The following is a 21168-nucleotide window of genomic DNA, read 5'->3' on the forward strand; positions in this document are numbered from 1 at the left end:
TACCTGGCTAGTAAAAAATATTCTCTATGTGTCTTCTCTCACAATTCCCAATGCCTTTTTTTTTTTTTTTTTTTTTTTGAGGCAGAGTCTCACTCTGTCGCCCAGGCTGGGGTGCAGTGGTGCAATATTGGCTCACTGTAACTCCCACCTCCCAGGTTCAAATGATTCTCATGCCTCAGCCTCCCAAGGAGGTGTAGCCTCCTCCCAAGGAGTCCTACACCTGTAGGTGTACCACCACCACAGCCAGCTAATTTTTGTATATTTAATAGAGACAGGGTTTCACCACATTGGCCAGGCTGGCCTTAAACTCCTGGCCTCAAGTGATTCACCCACCTCCTAAAGTGCTGGGATTACAGGTGTGGACCACTGTGCGCGGCCCCAGTGACTTTTTTTTTAGCCCCTTAATCTTTTCTTTCCTGGGTCTCTTCATTGTCAGTGTCTGCTATTTACTCCCTACCTAGTCACCCCCTTCACCAGTATATTATGTCCTTTATGTTTTATTTTGCAGGATCTTATTTTGCTTTTCTATTGAATCCCCTCCATCTATAATAGTACTAGACATAGTAAATATTGGTTGTATGAGTGAATCGCTGCTTTTAATTATCATCACCATTACTCTCTCTACTTCTGGTCTATGATCCACTTTGAGTTAACTTTTGTTATTTGGTGTGAGATAGGAGTATAACTTCATTCTTTTGTGTGTGTGTGTGTGTGTGTGTGACAGAGATTTACTCTCGTTGCCCAGGCTGGAGTGCAATGGCACGATTTTGGCTCACTGCATCCTCCGCCTCCCAGGTTCAAGCGATTCTCCTGCCTCAGCCTCCCGAGTAGCTGGGATTACAGGTATGTGCCACCACGCCCAGCTAATTTTGTATTTTTAGTAGAGAGGGTGTTTCACTGTGTTGCCCAGGCTGATCTCGAACTCCTGACCTCAGGTGATCTGCCCGCTTCAGTCTTCCAAAGTGCTGGGATTACAGGTGTGAGCCACTGTGCCCGGCCAGGAGTATAACTTCATTCTTTTACATGTAGATGATTATTTTCCCATTTAATCATCTATGGCCTGGGCACGGTGGTTCATGCCTGTAATCCCAGCACTCTGGGAGGCCAAGGCAGGTGGATCAATTTGAGGCCAGGAGTTCAAGACTAGCCTGGCCAACATGGTATAACTAAAAATACAAAAAATTAGCTTGGTGTGGTGGTACATGTCTGTAATCTCAGCTACTCAGGAGGCTGAGGTTCGAGAATTCCTTGGGCCTGCAGTGAGCCGAGATTGTGTCACTACCCTTCAGCCTGGGTGATAGAGCGAGACCCTGTCTCAAAAAAAAAACTAAGAATATAAAAATCGTCTGATATTTATTATTGTTGAAAATTACTTGATCACAGATGTATGTATGAGTTTATTTCTGTACTGTCAATTCTATTTTATTGATGTATGTGTCTATTATGCTATTACCACACTGTCTTGATTACTGTAGCTTTGTGGTGAGGTGTTGAGATTTTAAACTAATTATAAGCATCTTACATGAACTACTTACCATTTATATTTGATTATGCAACATGAAATAATGAATATATCATTAAATATGCCATATTAAGTTTTATGTGATCATAACGGTAAGCCATATGCATATAAGTTCAGTTTTCATAGATCATTGCTTATGTAGTTTAGGTTTTTGCTTATGCGGCATCTAAAAACAATTAGGAAACTATAGCTTGTAATTCACCTGCCATTACTTTTTATTTTATTTTATTTTATATTTTTATTTTATTTTTTTTTTTTTTTGAGGCGGAGTCTCGCTCTGTCGCCCGGGCTTGAGTGCAGTGGCCGGATCTCAGCTCACTGCAAGCTCCGCCTCCCGGGTTTACGCCATTCTCCTGCCTCAGCCTCCCGAGTAGCTGGGACTACAGGCACCGCCACCTCGCCCGGCTAGTTTTTGTATTTTTTTTTTTTAGTAGAGACGGGGTTTCACCGTGTTAGCCAGGATGGTCTCGATCTCCTGACCTCGTGATCCGCCCGTCTCGGCCTCCCAAAGTGCTGGGATTACAGGCTTGAGCCACCGCGCCCGGCCTGCCATTACTTTTTAAATGGCTCTTAAGGGCACTTGTGAGATTATCTTTTCGTGGCTATTTGCCTTTTGAGTAATCTCTCTACAAAAGGAAGTAACTTAAATTGTTCTTTCTTTCTTTATAATTTATAGATTTTGCATGCTGAAACTTCTCAACCAGAAGAAAGGGCCTTCACAGTGTCCTTTGTGTAAGAATGATATAACCAAAAGGTATATAATTTGGTAATGATGCTAGGTTGGAAGCAACAACAGTAGGAAAAAGTAGAAATTATTTAATAACATAGCTAGTGTTCCTATAAAACCATTCATCAGTAGAAAAATTTATAAAAGAGTTTTTAGCAGATAGTAAATTATTTCCAAAGTTACTTTCCTGAAAGTTTTATGGGACATCTGTCTTATACAAGAATTAGAAACTTACTACCTTTCTCTAATGCTTCTAAATACTGTAAAAACTTGCAGACTTACGTAAAGTAGGGCTGTATGGCTGTGCCCCCATGTCTGCTAATCTTGTTTTTATTTTTTCATTGTGCTTCCTTTTCTTTTCTTTTCTTTTTTTTTTTTTTTTTTTTTTTTTTTTTTTGAGTCGGAGTCTCACTCTATTTCCCAGGCTAGAGTGCAGTGGCACGATCTCGGCTCACTGCAAGCTGTGCCTCCTGGGTTCACGCCATTCTGCCTCAGCCTCCTGAGAAGCTAGGATTACAGGCACCCACCATCACGCCCGGCTAATTTTTTGTATTTTTAGTAGAGACGAAGTTTCACCGTGTTAGCCAGGATGTTCTCGATCTGCTGACCTCATGATCCGCCCACCTCGGCCTCCCAGAGTGTTGAGATTACAGATGTGAGCCACCACACCCAGCCTTTTTTTTTTTTTTTTTTTCAAGACAGGGTCTTGCTCTGTCACTGAGGCTGGAGTGTAGGGGCATGATCTTGGCTCACTGCAGCCTCTGCCTCAAGCCTCCTCCTGCCTTAGCCTCCCAAGTAGCTGGGACTACAGGCGCATGCTACCATGTCAGGCCAATTTTTGTATTTTTTGTAGACATGAGGTATTACCATGTTGCCCAGGCTGGTAACTTCAGAGCTCAGATTATCTGCCCACCTTGGCCTCCCAAAGTGATGGGGTTACAGGTGTGTGTTTATTTCTATCTAATTATTTACACAAACACAATGTATTTTTATATTGTGTATCTCTTCTGCTACAATGTAAATTCTGTGAGAGTAGTAACTTTGTCTCAACACTGTTTTTCGTAATTTGGTGCATAGTAGGCACTCAGATGCTTAAAGGAATGAATGAATTATGTTTTAATTCCACTTTACTAAACCCAGATCTCCCTTTGGACATTGTTATCTATGTGTTTTCAAAGAAATGTAATCATAATTTGACAGAAATCCTTGAGAAGCAGAACTAACAGTGAGGGATTGGGCAGGGTTCAGATGTTAAGAACAATAAGCTCAGCAGGATGTAATTGCTTATGCCTATAACCCTAGCACTCTAGGAGGCTGAGGTGGGATGATTGCTTGAGGCCAGGAGTTTGAGATCAGCCTGGGCAACATAGTGAGACCCCATCACTACCAACAAAAATAAGTAAATAAACATACATGGTGGCATATGCCCATAGTCCTAGCTACTTGGGAGGCTGTAGTGGGAGGATAGCTTGAGTACAGAAGTTTGAGGCTGCAGTGAGCTATGACTGTGGCATTGCATGCTAGCCTGGGCAATAGAGCAAGACCCTGTCTCTAAATTTAAAGAAAAAAAAAAGTACTCTAGTTTTCTATGCAATGGATTATATCTCCTGTGGATTTAGAACAGTATTATGTCACATAATTTTAGGCATTTGGTAGGCTTAAATGAATGACAAAAAGTTACTATATCACTGTCACACAGTTTTTACAGATGTCAGTGATGTATTGATTATAGAGGTTTTCTACTGTTGCTGCATCTTATTTTTATTTGTTTACATGTCTTTTCTTATTTTAGTGTCTTTAAAAGGTTGATAATCACTTGCTGAGTGTGTTTCTCAAACAATTTAATTTCAGAAGCCTACAAGAAAGTACAAGATTTAGTCAACTTGTTGAAGAGCTATTGAAAATCATTCATGCTTTTCAGCTTGACACAGGTTTGCAGTGTAAGTGTTGAATATCCCACGAATGACACTCAAGTACTGTCCATGAAAACTCAGGAAGTTTGCACAGTTACTTTCTGTGACGTGATAAGACCTTTTAGTCTAGGTTAATTTTAGTTCTGTATCTGTAATGTGGGGAAAAGAAAGAGAGATCAGCCTGTTACTGTGTCTATATAGAAGGAAGTAGACATAAGAGACTCCATTTTGTTCTGTATTTGAGATGCTGTTAATCTGTGACCCTACCCCCAACCTTGTCCTTGCAAGAGACGTGTGCTGTGGTGACTCAAGGTTTAATGGATTTTGGGCTGTGCAGGATGTGCTTTGTTAAACAAGTGCCTAAAGGCTGCTTGCTGGTTAAAGGTCATCACCATTCTCTTAATCTCAAGTAAGAGAAAAGCATTTGTCTCCTGCCCGTCCCTGGGCAATGGAACATCTCCATGTAAAACCCGGTTGTATGCTTTGTTTACTGAGCAAGGAGAAAACCACCTTTAGGAATAAGGTGGGACTTGCTGGAACAATGCTGCTAAAAGGTTTATGGAGAGTTTGCATATGCATCTCAAGGCACAGCATTTTCCTTTAAACTTATTCACGTCACAGGGATTTTTGTTCATATGTCTTATTGCTGATTTCCTGCTTACAATGATCCTATTGTCCAGCCACTCCCTTATCTTTTTTATGGTAAAGATAATTATCAATAAATACTAAGGGAACTCAGAGACCGGTGCCGGCCTGGGTCCTCTGTATGCTGAGCGCTGGTCCCCTGGGCCCCACTTTTCTTTCTCTATACTTTGTCTCTATGTCTTATTTCTTTTCTCAAGTCTCTCGTTCCACCTAACGAGAAACACCCACAGGTGTGGAGGGGCAGGCCACCCTTCACTGTAATCTGTTTTAAAAAAATTACTCTCAACTGGTCTCACACCTTATTTTATCAATTGTAAGGTGCACGTTTTTCACATCTTAACATCTCTGAAATTGGGAGCATTTTACTATTGATGGTGTGTCATTTGTTTAATTTGAGTGCTTGCTTTCTTAGTGATACAGAAAATAATAGTGCAGCTTACATTGTTGGTGTCTTAGCTTTAGTGAAATACAGTATTGATAGGCAGATTTCTTAGTGTTAAGGTGGAAAACAAGGACTCTTAGTAACTTTGATGATCTTGTATTTGTTTTTGTTTCCTAGGAGTAAAATTTCCAGTTGATTTTTTAAAATTTGATTTTTAAAAAAAGCACAGATAACCTTAATGCATTGTCTTAACACAACAAAGAGCATACATAGGATTTCTCTTGGTTTCTTTGATTATAATTCATACATTTTTCTCTAACTGCAAACATAATGTTTTCCCTTGTAATTTACAGTTGCAAACAGTTATAATTTTGCAAAAAAGGAAAATAACTCTCCTGAACATCTAAAGGATGAAGTTTCTCTCATCCAAAGTATGGGCTACAGAAACCGTGCCAAAAGACTTCTACAGAGTGAACCCGAAAATCCTTCCTTGGTAAAACCATTTGTTTTCTTCTTCTTTTTTTTGAGACGGAGTCTTGCCCTGTGGCCCAGGCTGGAAGCAGTCCTCCTGCCTCAGCCCCCCTAGTAGCTGGGATTACAGGCATGCGCCACTATGCCCAGCTAATTTTTGTATTTTTAGTAGAGACGGGGTTTCATCATGTTGGCCAGGCTGGTCTCGAACTCCTAACCTCAGGTGATCCACCCACCTCGGCCACCCAAAATGCTGGGATTACAGGTGTGAGCCACTGTGCCTGGCCGGTAAACCCGTTTTCATTTATTCTGGCACCATCTCTTTATTGAGCATTGTGAATATGTTAGTATATGTGCTAGATGCTCATAGATTTATATAAAAAGTTAATGAAGAAGGAAAGATGGTATATTCAGTGGTTAGACAAGTGTTCTAATCAGTTAGAGTTCAGAGAAGGTCAGGGTACCTGGTATGATCAAGAGAGAGACCTTACAGCCAGGTGAGGTGGATGCACCTATAATCCTAGCTACTTGGGAGGCTGAAATGGGAGGATCACTTGAGCCCAGGTTTGAGACCACCCGAGGCAACATAGCAAAATCCCCATCAGATACACCAAAAAGACAGATTTTTTTTTTTTTTTTTGAGACAGAGTCTCACTCTGTCGCCCAGGTGCCCAGGCTGGAGTGCAGTGACACGATGTCAGCTCACTGCAACCTCTGCCTCCCAGGTTCAAGCGATTCTCCTGCCTCAGCCTCCTGAGTAGCTGGGACCACAGAGGCATGCCACCAGACCTGGCTAATTTTCCTAATTTTAGTAGAGATGGGGTTTCACCATATTGGTCAGGCTGGTCTTGAACTCCTGACCTCAGGTGATCCACCCACCTTGGCCTCTCAAAGTGCTGGGATTACAGGCATGAGCCACCACATCCAGCCAAAAAAGAGAGCTCTTATAGGCCCTTCCTTGCTTTGGAGCTTTATCTGCTCTGTGATGCTTATCTAAAATAGCTATAAGTTCACTGATATTTTTAAGCATTTGGAAATTACTTCAGCTGGGTGCTATGGCTCATGACTGTAATCCCAACACTTTGGGAGGCTGAGGTAGGAGGTCCTTTGAGCCCAGTGTGGGCAACACAGTGAGACACTGTCTCTACAATTTTTTTTTTTTTTTTTTTTTTTGAGACGGAGTCTCGCTCTGTCGCCCAGGCTGAAGTGCAATGGCCGGATCTCAGCTCACTGCAAGCTCCGCCTCCCGGGTTCACGCCATTCTCCTGCCTCAGCCTCCCCAGTAGCTAGGACGACAGGCGCCCGCCACCTCACCTGGCTAATTTTTTGTATTTTTTAGTAGAGACGGGGTTTCATCATGTTAGCCAGGATGGTCTCGATCTCCTGACCTCGTGATCCGCCCGTCTCGGCCTCCCAAAGTGCTGGGATTACAGGCTTGAGCCCCCGCGCCCGGCCCTCTACAATTTAAAAAAAAAAAAAAGCGAGGTGCCGTGGCTCACGCCTATAATCCCAGCACTGGGAGGCTTGAGGATTGCCTGAGCTCAGGAGTTCAAGACCAGTTTGGCCAATATAGCAAGTCCTTGTCTATTTTATTTTATTTTTTTATTTTTTTATTTTTTTTTTTTTGAGGCGAAGTCTCGCTCTGTCGCCTGGACTGGAGTGCAGTGGCCAGATCTCAGCTCACTGCAAGCTCCGCCTCCCGGGTTTCCGCCATTCTCCTGCCTCAGCCTCCCGAGTAGCTGGGACTACAGGCGCCCGCCACCTCGCCCGGCTAGTTTTTTTTTTTGTATTTTTAGTAGAGACGGGGTTTCACCGTATTAGCCAGGATGGTCTCGATCTCCTGACCTCGTGATCCGCCCGTCTCCACCTCCCAAAGTGCTGGGATTACAGGCTTGAGCCACCGCGCCCGGCCGTCCTTGTCTATTTTAAAAGTGTATTTAAATTATCCGGGCATGGTGGTGTGTGCCTGTAGTCGCAGCTACTTGGGAAGCTGAGACAGGAGGATCACTTGTGTCCAGGAGATGTAGACTATTGTGAGCTATGATCACTCCACTGCGCGGCGACAAAGCAAGACCTAGTTGCAAAAAAAAAAAAAAAAAAAAAAAAAACCTGGCCAGGCGTAGTGGCTCATACCTGCAATTTGGGCGGCCTAGGCGGCTGATCACGAAGTCAGGAGATCGAGACCATCCTGGCCAACATGGTGAAACCCCGTCTCTACTAAGAATACAACAATTAGCTGGGCGTGGTGGCACATGCCTGTAATCCCAGCTACTCCAAAGGCTCAGGCAGGAGAATCACTTGAACTCGAGAGTCAGAGGTTGCAGCGAGTGGAGATCCCGCCACTCACTGCAGCCTGGCAACAGAGCGAGACTCCGTCTCAAAAAAAAAAAAAAAAAAAAAAAACCTTCACGCCTGTAATCCCAGCACTTTGGGAGGCTGACGCCGACGGATCACGAGGTCAGGAGATGAAGACCATCCAGGCTAACACGGTGAAACCCGTCTCTACTAAAAATACAAAAAAATTAGCCGGGCGTGGTGGCGGGCGCCTGTAGTCCCAGCTACTCTGGAGGCTGAGGCAAGAGAATGGTGTGAACCTGGGAGGCGGAGCTTGCAGTGAGCCAAGATTGCATCACAGCACTCCAGCCTGGGTTACAGATCGAGACTCCGTCTCAAAAAAAAAAAAGAGAAAATTCCTTCCACTTAAAAGGTGTAATTGTTAAAGACAGTGTAGTGATTTGCTCTGTTGTTACTTACATGTGCATGAATGATGGAGATCTTAAAAAGTATTCATGGCCGGGAGCGGTGGCTCACGCCTGTAATCCCAGCACTTTGGGAGGCCGAGGCGGGCAGATCAAGAGGTCAGGGGATCCAGACCATCCTGACTAACGGTGAAACCCCGTCTCTACTAAAAATACAAAAAATTGGCCGGGCGCAGTGGCTCAAGCCTGTAATCCCAGCACTTTGGGAGGCCGAGACGGGCGGATCACGAGGTCAGGAGATCAAGACTGTCCTGGCTAAAACGGTGAAACCCCGTCTCTACTAAAAAAAATACAAAAAACTAGCCAGGCGAGGTGGCGGGCGCCTGTAGTCCCAGCTACTCGGGAGGCTGAGGCAGGAGAATGGCGTAAACCCGGGAGGTGGAGCTTGCAGTGAGCTGAGATCCGGCCACTGCACTCCAGCCTGGGCTACAGAGCGAGACTCCGTCTCAAAAAAAAAAAAAAAAAATGCAAAAAATTAGCCGGGCGTGGTGGCAGGTGCCTGTAGTCCCAGCTACTCGGGAGGCTGAGTCAGGAGAATGGCATGAACCCGGGAGGCGGAGCTTGCAGTGAGCCAAGATCGCGCCACTATACTCCCACCTGGGCAACAAAGCAAGACTCCGTCTAAAAAAAAAAAAAAAAAAAAAAGTATTCATTCTGGGGCTGGGCGTAGTAGCTTGCACCTTTAATCCCAGCACTTTGGGAGGCTGAGGCGGGCAGATCATTTGAGGTCAGGAGTTTGAGACCAGCCTAGCGAACACGGTGAAACCCCGTCTCTACTAAAAATACACGAGAATTGCTTGAACCTAGGACCCGGAGGTTGCAGCGAGCCGAGATCACGCTACTGCAATCCAGCCTGGGCGACAGTGAGACTCTGTCTCAAAAAAGAAAAAAAAGTAAGTGTTCTGGCTGGGCACCGTGGCTCATGCCTGTAATCCCAGCACTTTGGGAGGCCAAGACGGGTGGATCTCTTGAGTTCAGGAGTTCAAGACCAGCCTGGGCAATGTGGCAAAACCCCATCTCTACAAAAAATACAAAAATTAGCCAGGCATGGTGGCGTACGTGTGTAGTCCCAGCTCCTTGGGAGGCTGAGGTGGGAGGATCTCTTGAACTCAGGAGACAGAGGTTGCAGTGAACCGAGATCACGCCACCATGCTCCAGCCTAGGCTACAGAGCAAGACTGTCTAAAAAAATACAAATAAAATAAAAGTAGTTCTTATAGTACCAGCCTTCATTTTTCAAAAGATACAGAAAGGCCTAAAAGGAAGAAAAAAAAAGTAATGTTGGGCTTTTAGTTCCTATACTAAGTGTTCTTAGGAGTGCTGGGGTTTTATTGTCATGATTTATCCTTTTTAAAAATGTTATTGGCTGGGCACGGTTGGCTCATGGCTGTAATCCCAGTGCTTTGGGAGGCCAAGGTGGGCAGATCACCTGAGGTCAGGAGTTTGAGACCAGCCTGGCCGAAACCCCATCTCTACTAAAAATACAAAAATTAACTAGGCATGGTGGTGCACGCCTGTAGTCCCAGCTACTCGGGAGGCTGAGGCAGGAGAATCAGTTGAACCCGGGAGGCGGAGGTTGCAGTCTGCCAAGATCATGCCACTGCACTCCAGCCTGGCAACAGAGCAAGACTCTGTCTCAAAACAACAACAGCAAAAATATATATATATACACAAAAATTAGCCAGGCATAGTGGCACGTGCTTGTAGTCCCAGTTACTCAAGAGGCTAAGGCAGGAGAATCTCTTGAACTCGGGAGGCAGAGGTTGCAGTGAGGTGAGTTTGCACCACTGCACTCCAGCCTGGGTGACAGAGCAGGACTCTGTCCCCTCCCCCCAAAAAAACATTATCAGATGTGATTGGAATGTATATCAAGTATCAGCTTCAAAATATGCTATATTAATACTTCAAAAAATCACACAAACAATACATAATCAGTTTTGAAAAATTAAGACAACAGAAAGAAAAAATATTCAAATCACACGTATCCCAGACATTTTTTTATTACTACTACTATTATTTGTAGAGACTGGGTCTCACTCTGTTGCTTACTCTGGTCTTGAACTCGTGCCCTTAATCAATCCTCCTGCCCCAGCCTCCCAAAGTGCTGTGATTATGGGCATGAGCTACCACTCCCAACCTCAGAGATTTTAGTGTGTAAATTTCTGGGCATTTTTTCCAGGCATGATACATGTTAGCTGACTGGTGATGGTCAATTTATTTTGTCCATGGTGTCAAGTTTCTCTTCAGGAGGAAAAGCACAGAACCGGCCAACAATTGCTTGACCGTTCTTTACCATACTGTTTAGCAGGAAACCAGTCTCAGTGTCCCACTCTCTAACTTTGGAATTGTGAGAACTCTGAGGACAAAGCAGCGGATACAACCTCAAAAGAAGTCTGTCTGCATTGAACTGGGTAAGGGTCTCAGATTTCTTAAGTATTTAATAATAATTGCTGGATTGCTTATGTTATCGTTTTGCCAGAAATCTTGGTCATACTTTATATTTGTGATAGGCAACTTTGGGAAGTGAATTTTATGAGCCCTATGGTGAGTTACAAATAATGTAAAAGATGCAGTTCCCACCTTGAAGCATCTTACTTTAAAAAGGGAGCAAAAGAGGCTGGGCACGATGGCTGATGCCTGTAATCCCACCACTTTGGGAGGCCGAGGCAGGTGGATCACCTGAAGCTGGGAATTCGAGACCAGACCAGCCAACGTGGAGAAATCCTGTCTCTACGAAAAAATACAAAATTAGCCAGGTGTGGTGGCACATGCCTATAATCTCAGCTACTCGGGAGGCTGAGGCAGGAGAATCACTTGAACCCGGGAGGCGGAGGTTGAGGTGAGCTGAGATTGCAACATTGCACTCCAACCTGGGCAAGAAGAGCGAAACTCCATCTGAAAAAAAAAGGGAGCAAAAGAAAGAATATCTGGTTTTAAATATGTGTAAATATGTTTTGGAAAGATGGAGAGTAGCAATAAGAAAAAACATGATGGATTACTACAGTATTTAGTTCCAAGATAAACTGTACTAGATGAGGAAGCCTTTTAAGAAGAGCTGAATTGTCGGGCATGGTGGCTCATGCCTGTAATCCCAGCACTTTGGGAGGCCGAGGCAGGTGGATCACCTGAGGTCAGGAGTTCAAGACCAGCCTGACCAACGTGGAGAAACCCTGTCTCTACTAAAAAAAAAAAAAATACAAAATTAGCCGGGGTGGTGGCACATGCCTGTAATCCCAGCTACTCGGGAGGCTGAGGCAGGAGAATCACTTAAACTCAGGAGGCAGAGGTTGCGGTGAGCCAAGATCGCACCATTGCACTCCAGCCTGGGCGACAAGAGTGAAACTCGGTCTCAAAAATAAATAAATAAATAAAAATAAAAGAGCTGTATCTTGGCTGGGCAGGATGGCTCATGCCTATTAATCCTAACACTTTGGAAGGCCGAGGCAGAAGAACTGGTTGAGTCCGGGAGTTTAAGACCAGCCTGGCCAACACAGGGAAACCCTGTCTCTATTTTTAAAATAATAATACATTTTCTTTTTTTTTTTTTTTTTTTTTTGAGACGGAGTCTCGCTCTGTAGCCCAGGCTGGAGCGCAGTGGCCGAATCTCAGCTCACTGCAAGCTCCGCCTCCCGGGTTTACGCCATTCTCCTGCCTCAGCCTCCCGAGTAGCTGGGACTACAGGCGCCCGCCACCTCGCCCGGCTAGTTTTTTGTATTTTTTAGTAGAGACGGGGTTTCACCATGTTAGCCAGGATGGTCTCGATCTCCTGACCTTGTGATCCGCCCGTCTCGGCCTCCCAAAGTGCTGGGATTACAGGCTTGAGCCACCACGCCCGGCCAAGAATAATACATTTTGGCCAGTGCAGTGGCTCATGCCTGTAATCCCAACACTTTGGGAGGCTGAGGCAGGTAGACCACCTGAGGTCAGAGTTCAAGACCAGCCTGGGTAACATGGTAAAACCCTTCTTTACTAAAAATACAAAAAAAAAAAAAAAAAATTAGCTGGGTGTGGTGGTGCACGCATGTAATCCCAGCTACTCAGGAGGCTGAGGCAGGAGAATTGCTTGAACCAGGATGGCGGAGGTTGCAATGAGCCAACACCATGTCTCTGCACTCCAGCCTGGGCAATAGAGTGAGACTCCATCTCAAAAAAAAAATTTTTTTTGTTTTTTAATAATAAATTTTTTTAAGCTTATAAAAAGAAGAGTTGAGGCCAGCATAGTATCTAACACCTGTCATCTCAGCAGTGGCAGAGGATTGCTTGAAGCCTGGAGTTTGAGACCAGCCTGGGCAACATAGCAAGACCTCATTGCTAAAAAAAAAATTTTTTTTTTTTAATTAGCTGGGTGTGGTGGTGTATATCTGTAGTCCCAGCTACTCAGGAGGCATAGTTGAGTGGGTAGATTGAATCCAGGGGTTTGCGGCTGTAGTGAGCTATGATCATGCCACTGCACTCCAACCTGGGTGACAGAGCAAGACCCCATCTCAAAAAAAAAAAAAAAAGAAGAGCTGCTGAGCTCAGAATTCAAACTGGGCTCTCTAATTCGGTTTTTGTTTTAGAATATATTTATAATTAAAAATGGTAGCTGTCTTTTGAGCTCCCAGGCACCACCATCTGTTTATCATAACACTTACTGTTTTCCCCCTTACGATCATAAATTCCTAGACAACTGGCATTGTAAAAATAGTTATAGTAGTTAATATTTAGGAGCACTTAACTATATTCCAGGCACTATTGTGTTTTTCTTGTATAACTCATTTAGATGCATGTCAGACCTCTGAGACTGTTTCTATTATACTTATTTTACAGATGAGGGAATTAAGGCACAGAGAGGTTATGAAATTTTTCCAAGGTAGTAAACCTAGTAAGTGGCTGAGCCATGATTCAAACCTAGGAAGTTAGACATCAGAGCCTGTGCTTTTTGTTTTTGTTTTTGTTTTTGTTTTCAGTAGGAACAGGGTCTCACCTTGCTGGCCAGGCTGGTCTCGAACTCCTAACCTCAAATAATCCACCCATCTCGGCCTCCTGAAGTGCTGGGATTATAGGTGAGAGCCACTGTGCCTGGCCAAGCCCGTGTTTTTAACCACTTCTCTGTATTACACACTGGCTTAACTAGCATTGTACCTGCCATATACTAGATGCTCAATAAATATTTCTAGTTGAATATCTGTTTTTCAACAAGTACATTTTTTGTTTAACCCTTTTAATTAAGAAATCTTTTATTTATTTTTTTGGGGGGAAATTTTTTAGGATCTGATTCTTCTGAAGATACGGTTAATAAAGCAACTTATTGCAGGTGAGTCAAAGAGAACCTTTGCCTATGAAGCTGGTATTTTCCTATTTAGTTAATATTAAGGATTGATGTTTCTCTCTTTTTAAAATATTTTAACTTTTATTTTAGGTTCAGAGATGTATGTGCAGTTTGTTACACACGACTTGGGATTTGGCATACAGTTTTTTTTCATTATCCAGTTATTATTAAGCATACCCCACAGTTTTTTGTTTCCTTCCTTTCTGAATTTCTCCCTTCTCTCACCTTCCTCTCTCAAGCAGGCTGGTGTTTCTCTAGACTAGAATCACGGTATTGGAAGAAACCTTAGAGATCATCTAGTTTAGTCCTCTCATTTTATAGTGGAGGAGATACCCTTTTTGTTTGTTGGATTTAGTTATTAATACTGTCCAAAGGAATTTAGGATAACAGTAGAACTCTGCACATGCTTGCTTCTAGCAGATTGTTGTTCTCTAAGTTCCTCATATACAGTAATATTGACACAGCGGTAATTGTGACTGATGAAAATGCTCAAGGACTTCATTTTCAACTTTTTCTTTCCTCTGTTCCTTATTTCCACATATCTCTCAAGCTTTGTCTGTATGTTATATATAATCTACAAGCAGCCCCAACTATGTAACCTACCTTCCTTAGGAATTATTGCTTGACCCTAAGTTGTTTTTTTTTTTTGAGACAGGGTCTTGCCCTGTTGCCAGGCTGGAGTGCAGTGGCGCCATCTTGGCTTACTGCAATCTCCAACTCCCTGGTTCAAGTGATTCTCCTGTCTCAGCCTCCCAAATAGCTAGGATTACAGACACACGCCACCACACCCAGCTCATTTTTGTATTTTTAGTAGAGATAGGGTTTCGCCATGTTGGCCGGCCTTTTCTCAAACTCATGAGCTCAAGTGATCCACCCACCTCAGCCTCCCAAAGTGCTGGGATTACAGGCATGAGCTACCATGCCTGGCTGACCCTGTCTAAGATCTAGTCTGAACTATAATGGCGATATTGTTGGTTTTTGTTTGTAAATGACTTCCCTAATCTCACGATTGGAAGGAAGTGACTTTTGGACTGAAAAGCAGCACAGAAAGTAGTGTAGCAAAGTGGTGTTCTGTTGGGTTATCTGCAATCCTACTGTTCCCTTTGTTTAGATATCCTTGCTCCTGCCTTCTCATTAAGATACACTTTTAAGTGTTTTTAAAAACTATCTTTTGGCTGTCACTTAAATGTTGGCTTTAATTTGCATATCCATAAAGTAATGTTCCTGGTCTGATTTTTGTGGCTGTGTGTCCTCGGTCTTTGATCATTCCATTTCTCTCTTTTTTTTTTTTTTTTTTGAGACAGAGTCTTACTCTGCTGCCCCAGGCTGGAGTGCAGTGGTGTGATCTCGGCTCACTGCAACCTCCGCCTCCCAGGTTCAAGCAATTCTCCTGTCTCAGCCTCATGAGTAGCTGGGACTACAGGTGTACACCACCACCCAGCTAATTGACCATTCCATTTCTTTCTTTTTTTTTTTTTTGAGACAGAGTCTTGTTCTGTTGCCCAGGCTGGAGTACAGTGGTGTGATCTCACCTTTCTGCAACCTCTGCCTCCCAGGTTCAAGCCATACTCCTGCCTCAGTCTCTCAAGTAGCTGGGACTACAGGTTCACACCACCACACCTGGCTAATTTTTGTATTTTTAGTAGAGACAGGGGTTCACCTTGTTGGCCAGGCTGGCTTGAACTCATGATCTCAAGTGATCCACCCACCTCGGCCTCCCAAAGTGCTGGAATTACAGGCATGAGCCACCGTGCCCAGCAACCATTCCATTTCAACTAGAAGTTTCTAAAGGAGAGAGCAGCTTTCGCTAACTCAATAAGATTGGTCAACTTTCTGTAAATGAAAGAGCTAAAATGTTTGATCTTGGTCATTTGACAGTTCTGCATACATATAACTAGTGTTTCTCATTAGGACTCTTGTCTTTTCCCTATAGTGTGGGAGATCAAGAATTGTTACAAATCACCCCTCAAGGAACCAGGGATGAAACCAGTTTGGATTCTGCAAAAAAGGGTAATGGCAAAGTTTCCCAATTTAACAGAGTGGGTAGATACAGTACTGTAATTAGATTATTCTGAAGACCATTTGGGACCTTTACAATCCACAGAATCTCTTGGCAGAGTTAGAGTATCATTCTTTGTCAAATGTCATGGTATGATCTGATAGATTTAAATGGTACTAGACTAATGTAGCTATAATAATAAGACCTTCTGTAATTGATTGTTGCCCTTTCATTTTTTGTTGTTGTTGTTGTTTTTTTTTTTTTTTTTTTTGAGATGGGGTCTCACTCTGTTGCCCAGGCTGGAGTGCAGTGATGCAATCGTGGCTCACTGCAACCTCCACCACTTGGGTTCAAGCTATCCTCCCACCTCAGCCTCCTGAGTAGCTGGGACTACAGGCACACGTCACCACACCCGGCTAATATTTTGTGGTTTTATAGAGACAGAGTTTCGCCATGTTTCCAAGGCTGGTCTCAAACTCCTGGATTCAAGCAGTCTGCCCACTTCAGCCTCCCAAAGTGCTGCAATTACAGGCTTGAGCCACTGTGCCTGGCCTGCCCTTTACTTTTTTTTTTTTTTTTTTTTTTTTATTTTGAGACGGAGTCTCGCTCTGTCACCCAGGCTGGAGTGCAGTGGCCGGATCTCAGCTCACTGCAAGCTCCACCTCCTGGGTTTACGTGATTCTCCTGCCTCAGCCTCCCAAGTAGCTGGGACTACAGGTGCCCGCCAACTCGCCCGGCTAGTTTTTTGTATTTTTTGGTAGAGACGGGGTTTCACCGTGTTAGCCAAGATGGTCTCGATCTCCTGACCTCATGATCCGCCCGTCTCGGCCTCCCAAAGTGTTGGGATTACAGGCTTGAGCCACCGTGCCCGGCCTGCCCTTTACTTTTAATTGATGTATTTGTGTTTCATCTTTAAAGGTCTACTGGTTTTTAAATATAGGGAATGGTAAGTCTGTAGAGAACAGAGTATTAAGTAGACTTAATGGCCAGTGATCTTTAGAGTACGTCAGAACTGGTTTTCTGATGGCCAATCTGCTTTTAATTCACTCTTAGACATTAGAGAAATAGGAGGTGTGGTTTCTGCATAGGGAAAATTCTGAAATTAAAAATTTAATGGATCCTAAGTGGATATAATCTAAGTAAATAGGAATTAAATGAAAGAGTATGAGCTACATCTTCAGTATACTTGGTAGTTTATGAGGTTAGTTTCTCTAAATATAGCCAGTTGGTTGATTTCCACCTCCAAGGTGTATGAAGTATGTATTTTTTTAATGACAATTCAGTTTTTGAGTACCTTGTTATTTTGTGTATTTTCAGCTGCTTGTGAATTTTCTGAGAAGGATATAACAAATACTGAACATCATCAGTCCAGTAATAATGATTTGAATACCACTGAGAAGCATGCAACTGAGAGGCATCCAGAAAAGTATCAGGGTAGTTCTGTTTCAAACTTGCATGTGGAGCCATGTGGCACAAATACTCATGCCAGCTCATTACAGCATGAGAACAGCAGTTTATTACTCACTAAAGACAGAATGAATGTAGAAAAGGCTGAATTCTGTAATAAAAGCAAACAGCCTGGCTTAGCAAGGAGCCAACATAATAGATGGACTGGAAGTAAGGAAACATGTAATGATAGGCAGACTCCCAGCACAGAGAAAAAGGTAGATCTGAATGCTGATACCCTGTATGAGAGAAAAGAAAGGAATAAGCAGAAACTGCCATGCTCTGAGAATCCTAGAGACACTGAAGATGTTCCTTGGATAACACTAAATAGCAGCATTCAGAAAGTTAATGAGTGGTTTTCCAGAAGTGATGAACTGTTAAGTTCTGATGACTCACATGATGGGGGTTCTGAATCAAATGCCAAAGTAGCTGATGTATTGGATGTTCTTAATGAGGTAGATGAATATTCTGGTTCTTCAGAGAAAATAGACTTACTGGCCAGTGATCCTCATGAGGCTTTAATATGTAAAAGTGAAAGAGTTCACTCCAGTTCAGTAGAGAGTAACATTGAAGATAAAATATTTGGGAAAACCTATCGGAGGAAGGCAAAGCTTCCCGATTTAAGCCATGTAACTGAAAATCTAATTATAGGAGCACTTGTTACTGAGTCACAGATAATGCAAGAGCGTCCCCTCACAAATAAATTAAAGCGTAAAAGGAGAACTACATCAGGTCTTCATCCTGAGGATTTTATAAAGAAAGCAGATTTGGCAGTTCAAAAGACTCCTGAAATGATAAATCAGGGAACTAACCAAATGGAGCAGAATGGTCAAGTGATGAATATTACTAATAGTGTTCATGAGAATAAAACAAAAGGTGATTCTATTCAGAATGAGAAAAATCCTGACCCAATAGAATCACTGGAAGAAGAATCTGCTTTCAAAACTAAATCTGAACCTATAAGCAGCAGTATAAACAATATGGAACTAGAATTAAATATCCACAGTTCAAAAGCACCTAAAAAGAATAGGCTGAGGAGGAAGTCTTCTACCAGGCATATTCATGCGCTTGAACTAGTAGTCAGTAGAAATCTAAGGCCACCTAATTGTACTGAACTACAAATTGATAGTTGTTCTAGCAGTGAAGAGATAAAGAAAAAAAATTACAACCAAATGCCAGTCAGGCACAGCAGAAACCTACAACTCATGGAAGATAAAGAATCTGCAACTGGAGCCAAGAAGAGTAACAAGCCAAATGAACAGACAAGTAAAAGACATGCCAGTGATACTTTCCCAGAACTGAAGTTAACAAAGGTACCTCGTTCTTTTACTAACTGTTCAAATACTAGTGAACTTAAAGAATTTGTCAATCCTAGCCTTTCAAGAGAAGAAAAAGAAGAGAAACTAGAAACAGTTAAAGTATCTAATAATGCCAAAGACCCCAAAGATCTCATGTTAAGTGGAGAAAGGGTTTTACAAACTGAAAAATCTGTAGAGAGTAGCAGTATTTCATTGGTACCTGGTACTGATTATGGCACTCAGGAAAGTATCTCATTACTGGAAGTTAGCACTCTAGGGAAAGCAAAAACAGAACAAAATAAATGTGTGAGTCAGTGTGCAGCATTTGAAAACCCCAAGGAACTAATTCATGGTTGTTCTGAAGATACTAGAAATGACACAGAAGGCTTTAAGTATCCATTGGGACGTGAAGTTAACCACAGTCAGGAAACAAGCATAGAAATAGAAGAAAGTGAACTTGATACTCAGTATTTGCAGAATACATTCAAGGTTTCAAAGCGCCAGTCCTTTGCTCTGTTTTCAAATGCAGGAAATCCAGAAGAGGAATGTGCAACATTCTCTGCCCACTCTAAGTCCTTAAAGAAACAAAGTCCAAAAGTTACTTCTGAATGTGAACAAAAGGAAGAAAATCAAGGAAAGAAAGAGTCTAATATCAAGCCTGTACAGACAGTTAATATCACTGCAGGCTTTCCTGTGGTTTGTCAGAAAGATAAGCCAGTTGATAATGCCAAATGTAGTATCAAAGGAGGCTCTATGTTTTGTCTATCATCTCAGTTCAGAGGCAACGAAACTGTACTCATTACTCCAAATAAACATGGACTTTTACAAAACCCATACCATATACCACCACTTTTTCCTGTCAGGTCATTTGTTAAAACTAAATGTAAGAAAAACCTGCTAGAGGAAAACTCTGAGGAACATTCAGTGTCACCTGAAAGAACAGTGGGAAATGAGAACATCATTCCAAGTACAGTGAGCACAATTAGCCATAATAACATTAGAGAAAATGCTTTTAAAGAAGGCAGCTCGAGCAATATTAATGAAGTAGGTTCCAGTACTAATGAAGTGGGCTCCAGTATTAATGAAGTAGGTTCCAGTGATGAAAACATTCAGGCAGAACTAGGTAGAAACAGAGGGCCACAATTGAATGCTGTGCTTAGATTAGGGCTTTTGCAACCTGAGATCTGTAAACAAAGTCTTCCTATAAGTAATTGTAAGCATCCTGAAATAAAAAAGCAAGAACATGAAGAAGTAGTTCAGACTGTTAATACAGACTTCTCTCCATGTCTGATTTCAGATAACCTAGAACAGCCTATGGGAAGTAGTCATGTGTCTGAGGTTTGTTCTGAGACTCCTGATGACCTGTTAGATGATGGTGAAATAAAGGAAGATACTAGTTTTGCTGAAAATGACATTAAGGAGAGTTCTGCTGTTTTTAGCAAAAGCGTCCAGAGAGGAGAGCTCAGCAGGAGCCCTAGTCCTTTCACCCATACACATTTGGCTCAGGGTTACCAAAGAGGGGCCAAGAAATTAGAGTCCTCGGAAGAGAACTTATCTAGTGAGGATGAAGAGCTTCCCTGCTTCCAACACTTGTTATTTGGTAAAGTAAGCAATATACCTTCTCAGACTACTAGGCATAGCACTGTTGCTACCGAGTGTCTGTCTAAGAACACAGAGGAGAATTTATTATCATTGAAGAATAGCTTAACTGACTGTAGTAACCAGGTAATATTGGCAAAGGCATCCCAGGAACATCACCTTAGTGAGGAAACAAAAGGTTCTGGTAGCTTGTTTTCTTCACAGTGCAGTGAACTGGAAGACTTGACTGCAAATACAAACACCCAGGATCCTTTCTTGATTGGTTCTTCCAAACGAATGAGGCATCAGTCTGAAAGCCAGGGAGTTGGTCTGAGTGACAAGGAATTGGTTTCAGATGATGAAGAAAGGGGAACGGGCTTGGAAGAAGATAATCCAGAAGAGCAAAGTGTGGATTCAAACTTAGGTATTGGAACCAGGTTTTGTGTTTGCCCCAGTCTATAGAAATGAGCTAAATGTTTATGCCTTTTGGGGAGCACATTTTACGAATTTCCAAGAGTAGTTAAAGGAACTGCTTCTTAAACTTGAAACGCGTTCCTCCTAAGGTGCTTTTCATAGAAAAAAGTCCTTCACCCAGCTAGGACGTCATCTCTGACTGACTAAGCTTTAACATCCTAATTATTGGTGGACTGACTTCTGGTTTCATTTTGTAAAAGGAAATCCCAGTGTCCCAAAACAAGTAGTTTAATCATTTTGTGTGACATGAAAGTAAATCCAGTCCTACCAATGAGAAGAAAAAGATACAGCAAGTTGCAGTGTTTATAGTCAGCTTTTACATCTGAACCTCTGTTTTGATTGTTACTTAAGGTGAAGCAGCATCCGGGTATGAGAGTGAAACAAGCGTCTCTGAAGACTGCTCAAGGCTCTCCTCTCAGAGCGAAATTTTAACCACTCAGGTAAAAAGCGTGTGTGTGTGTTCGTGCGTGTGTGTGTGTGGTGTCCTTTGCATTCAGTAGTCTGTATCCCACATTCTTAGGTTTGCTGACATCATCTCTTTGAATTAATGGCACAACAATTGTTTGTGGTTCATTGTCTCCTTAAATTAGACTGTAAGCACCTTGATGGAACTCATACTACCTTTTATTTCACACGTGCACACG

The 21168-nt window shown here is 42.7% G+C and overlaps 1 protein-coding gene across 9 annotated transcripts in view; it reads left to right on the top strand.

The window, feature by feature from the left end:
- Window positions 1-21168, top strand: part of BRCA1 (BRCA1 DNA repair associated) — a 101008-nt gene that overhangs the window by 34936 nt on the left and 44904 nt on the right. For 5 of the 9 annotated variants that reach the window (XM_033182854.1, XM_033182851.1, XM_033182856.1 and 2 more), the window contains 8 exons: window positions 2199-2276; window positions 4101-4189; window positions 5543-5682; window positions 10724-10829; window positions 13669-13714; window positions 15663-15739; window positions 17046-20474; window positions 20876-20964. In XM_033182854.1, the coding sequence (XP_033038745.1) occupies window positions 2199-2276; window positions 4101-4189; window positions 5543-5682; window positions 10724-10829; window positions 13669-13714; window positions 15663-15739; window positions 17046-20474; window positions 20876-20964 (4054 nt within the window). The remainder of the gene's footprint in view (window positions 1-2198; window positions 2277-4100; window positions 4190-5542; window positions 5683-10723; window positions 10830-13668; window positions 13715-15662; window positions 15740-17045; window positions 20475-20875; window positions 20965-21168) is intronic. The other 4 variants (XM_033182859.1, XM_033182858.1, XM_033182855.1 and 1 more) reach the window with 4 other exon arrangements.

Source organism: Trachypithecus francoisi, unplaced genomic scaffold, assembly GCF_009764315.1.
Source record: "Trachypithecus francoisi isolate TF-2019V2 unplaced genomic scaffold, Tfra_2.0 Lachesis_group20, whole genome shotgun sequence".
Taxonomy (NCBI): Eukaryota; Metazoa; Chordata; class Mammalia; order Primates; family Cercopithecidae; genus Trachypithecus; species Trachypithecus francoisi.